The following is a 2,707-nucleotide window of genomic DNA, read 5'->3' as shown; positions in this document are numbered from 1 at the left end:
CATTCTCATTCCTTGTTTCAAGAAATGTGATTTTCTATGAGAAAGTTTTTTCTTTTGCTATTGACAACACTAATCATGGAACATTCAATGGTGTTTCTACTTATTTGTCTAATTTTGATTCCCTTGTTGATGTTGATATTTCTACTCAAACTCAAGATTTTCATCAACATTTGTCTAATCAGAATCATGTAATAGACCCTTTGTCCATTTCTTTTACTAAATTTGTTCCTCACAATGATACACTTCCAATCACCGTAGGTTCTATAAGATTTTCTACTAGACTCAAGAAACCTCCTAGCTATTTGTTTGATTACCATTATGGCAATATTTCTTCTCATTCTACTTCTACTCATTCTACAACTCCTTATCCTTTGCAATCTATTCTTTCTTATTCTAAATGTTCTACTAATCATATTCTTTTTGCATGTCTATATCTGCTCATTTTGAGCCTCATTCCTTCAAAGAGGCCAACAAGCTTGATTGCTGGAAAGAAACTATGATGACAGAATTGCAGGCTCTTCAGGCTAACAACACTTGGTCTTTGGTTCAACTTCCTTCAGGCAAACCTATTGTAGGTTGCAGATGGGTTTACAAAGTTAAGTACAAAGCAGATCAGATGGTACCGTGAAAAGATATAAAGCTAGGTTGGTAGCTCAGGGTTTCACTCAAACAGAATGGGTTGATTTCTTTGAAACTTTTCCCCCAGTTGCCAAATTGAGCATTGTACGATTTCTCTTATCTGTTGTTGTTGCAAATAATTGGTTTCTTCGACAGCTTGATGTGGATAATGCCTTTTTACATGGAGACCTTTATGAGGAGGTTTACATGAAGCCTCCCCCTGGTATGCCCATTTTTTATCCTAATCTTGTATGTAAGCTGCAGAAATCATTGTATGGCCTCAAACAAGCTAGTAGGAAATGGAATCAGAAGTTGACTTTTTCCCTTCTTCAACTTGGCTATGTTCAAAACACTTCAGATTATTCCTTGTTTGTTAAGCAAACTTCGTCTTCCTTTACAACATTATTAGTTTATGTTGATGATGTTGTCCTTACTAGAAATAGTCTAGTTGAAATCAATGCAGTCAAACAACAGCTTCATGATCAGTTTCACATTAAAGATTTGGGTGATTTAAAGTTTTTCTTGGGCTTTGAGGTTGCACGATCTAAGACTGGCTTGATTTTGAATCAGAGAAAGTATTGCTTAGAAATACTCTCTAAATTTGGTCTTACTGGTTGCAAACCAGCCAATTCTCCTGCCAATGCTTCTATTAGATTGAACTCTGATGAGGGAGATCTTCTAGAGGATGTCACTTCTTTCAAGAGGCTTATTGGAAGACTTCTTTACTTAACTAATACCCGACCAAACATTGTTTTTGTTGTGCAATAAGTTAGTCAGTTTGGTTCCAAGCCTAGAACTCCTCACTTACAAGCTACCTTAAGAATTTTGAGATATTTGATAGGTGCTCCAGGATTAGGTCTTTTTTTATCCTGTTGATAATGACATGAAGATCCAAACTTTCTCTGATTCTGATTGGGCTACATGTCCAGTTAGTCACAAGTCAGTCACTGGCTATTGTATTTTTCTTGGTAATTCCTTGATCTCTTGGAAGGCTAAGAAGCAATCAATAGTTTCCAGGAGCTCTATTGAAGCTGAGTATAGAGTTCTTGCTTCTCTTGAATCTGAATTATAATGGATAAAGTATCTTTGTGATAATCTTCATCTCTCCATTCTTGTTACTTTTTGCATTTTTTCTGATAATGAATCTACAATTCAGCTTGCAAAGAATTCATCTTTTCATGAGAGAACAAAGCACATTAAAGTGGATTATCATTTGATTCGAATCAAGATTCATGAATGCCTCATTCTCTTGTCTCATGTTCCTTCTAGATATCAACTTGTATTTCTTTTTAGTCTTTTAGTTAATAACTAATTCTGTTAGTTAGTTATTGACTTACCTTCTTAGTTAGTTAATTAGTTATCTTCCTAACCATAGCTTTGCTTGTATATATAGCAACTCTTGTAATCTTTTTTGATTGATTGATCAATGCACAATATTGCACAAGCAGAATTTTCCAGAAACTGTTTTTTTCTCCAAATTCAATTCATGTTCTTTCATATTATCATTAATTTATTTATAGATTTTGTTATTCACTATTAATATTATATTGAATTGCTCACCCATGCGACTCGATTGGATAATCGCCCGCTCCAGGTTCACCGTCGTATCGGGTTCTAATTTCGAGAGGGAGGTTTTCCGAAGCGTCTCCGGCGACGGCCCCACCATGAAGTCGAAGACTTTGACGTCGAATTCTGTGACGGTGAGGCACGTATCGTTGACGGCGATGCTGTAGCCAAGGTTGACACCGTGGAGGACGGTGGAAGCCGTGATTTTGAGGTCGAAGCTGCCATGTGGGGAGGTGCCAAGATGCTTGACGGTGCCCATTTCCTCCACAATGCCGATGAAGAGGGATACAGGGGTGGAGGGGCGTGAGGTGAGGGGGAGGAAGGCGCGTAGAGGGTTGAATTTGAGAGAGGTGAGATGGGAAGTGTTGTGGGTTGTTGTTGCGATTATTCTTGGGATGATGTTGTGTTGGAAGACTCTTCTCGGTGAAGATTGAAGAAGTAGCAATAGCAGTCCTAATAACAGTCCTGATGGGTACCGATAGCATTTGTGAGATTTGGGATTGGGTTCTTCGACATAAGACAT

At 37.7% G+C, this 2,707-nt stretch overlaps 1 protein-coding gene across 1 annotated transcript; it reads right to left on the bottom strand.

Moving 5' to 3' along the window:
* Positions 1-1,569: 1,569 nt before the first annotated feature.
* LOC114416357 (riboflavin synthase-like) lies at positions 1,570-2,707 on the bottom strand. The gene is made up of 2 exons (XM_028381219.1): positions 2,179-2,707; positions 1,570-1,679 (listed from the first exon to the last, which is right to left on the bottom strand). The coding sequence occupies exons 1-2, from the start codon at positions 2,705-2,707 to the stop codon at positions 1,570-1,572; spliced, it is 639 nt and encodes a 212-aa protein (XP_028237020.1).

Source organism: Glycine soja, chromosome 6 (assembly GCF_004193775.1).
Source record: "Glycine soja cultivar W05 chromosome 6, ASM419377v2, whole genome shotgun sequence".
NCBI classification, from domain to species: Eukaryota; Viridiplantae; Streptophyta; class Magnoliopsida; order Fabales; family Fabaceae; genus Glycine; species Glycine soja.
Note: the sequence above shows the minus strand (reverse complement) of the source record. Positions and strands in the feature narration are given on the sequence as shown.

What these genes read in the sequence shown, in the direction of transcription:
- LOC114416357 (XM_028381219.1), bottom strand. Translation starts at nt 2,707, where the DNA reads ATGTCTTATGTCGAAGAACCCAATCCCAAATCTCACAAATGCTATCGG. An exon ending in TATCCAATCGAGTCGCATGG is followed by an intron (nt 1,680 to 2,178) that starts GTGAGCAATTCA and finishes ATTATAATTCAG; the next exon opens with ATTCAAGAGAAGCAAGAACT.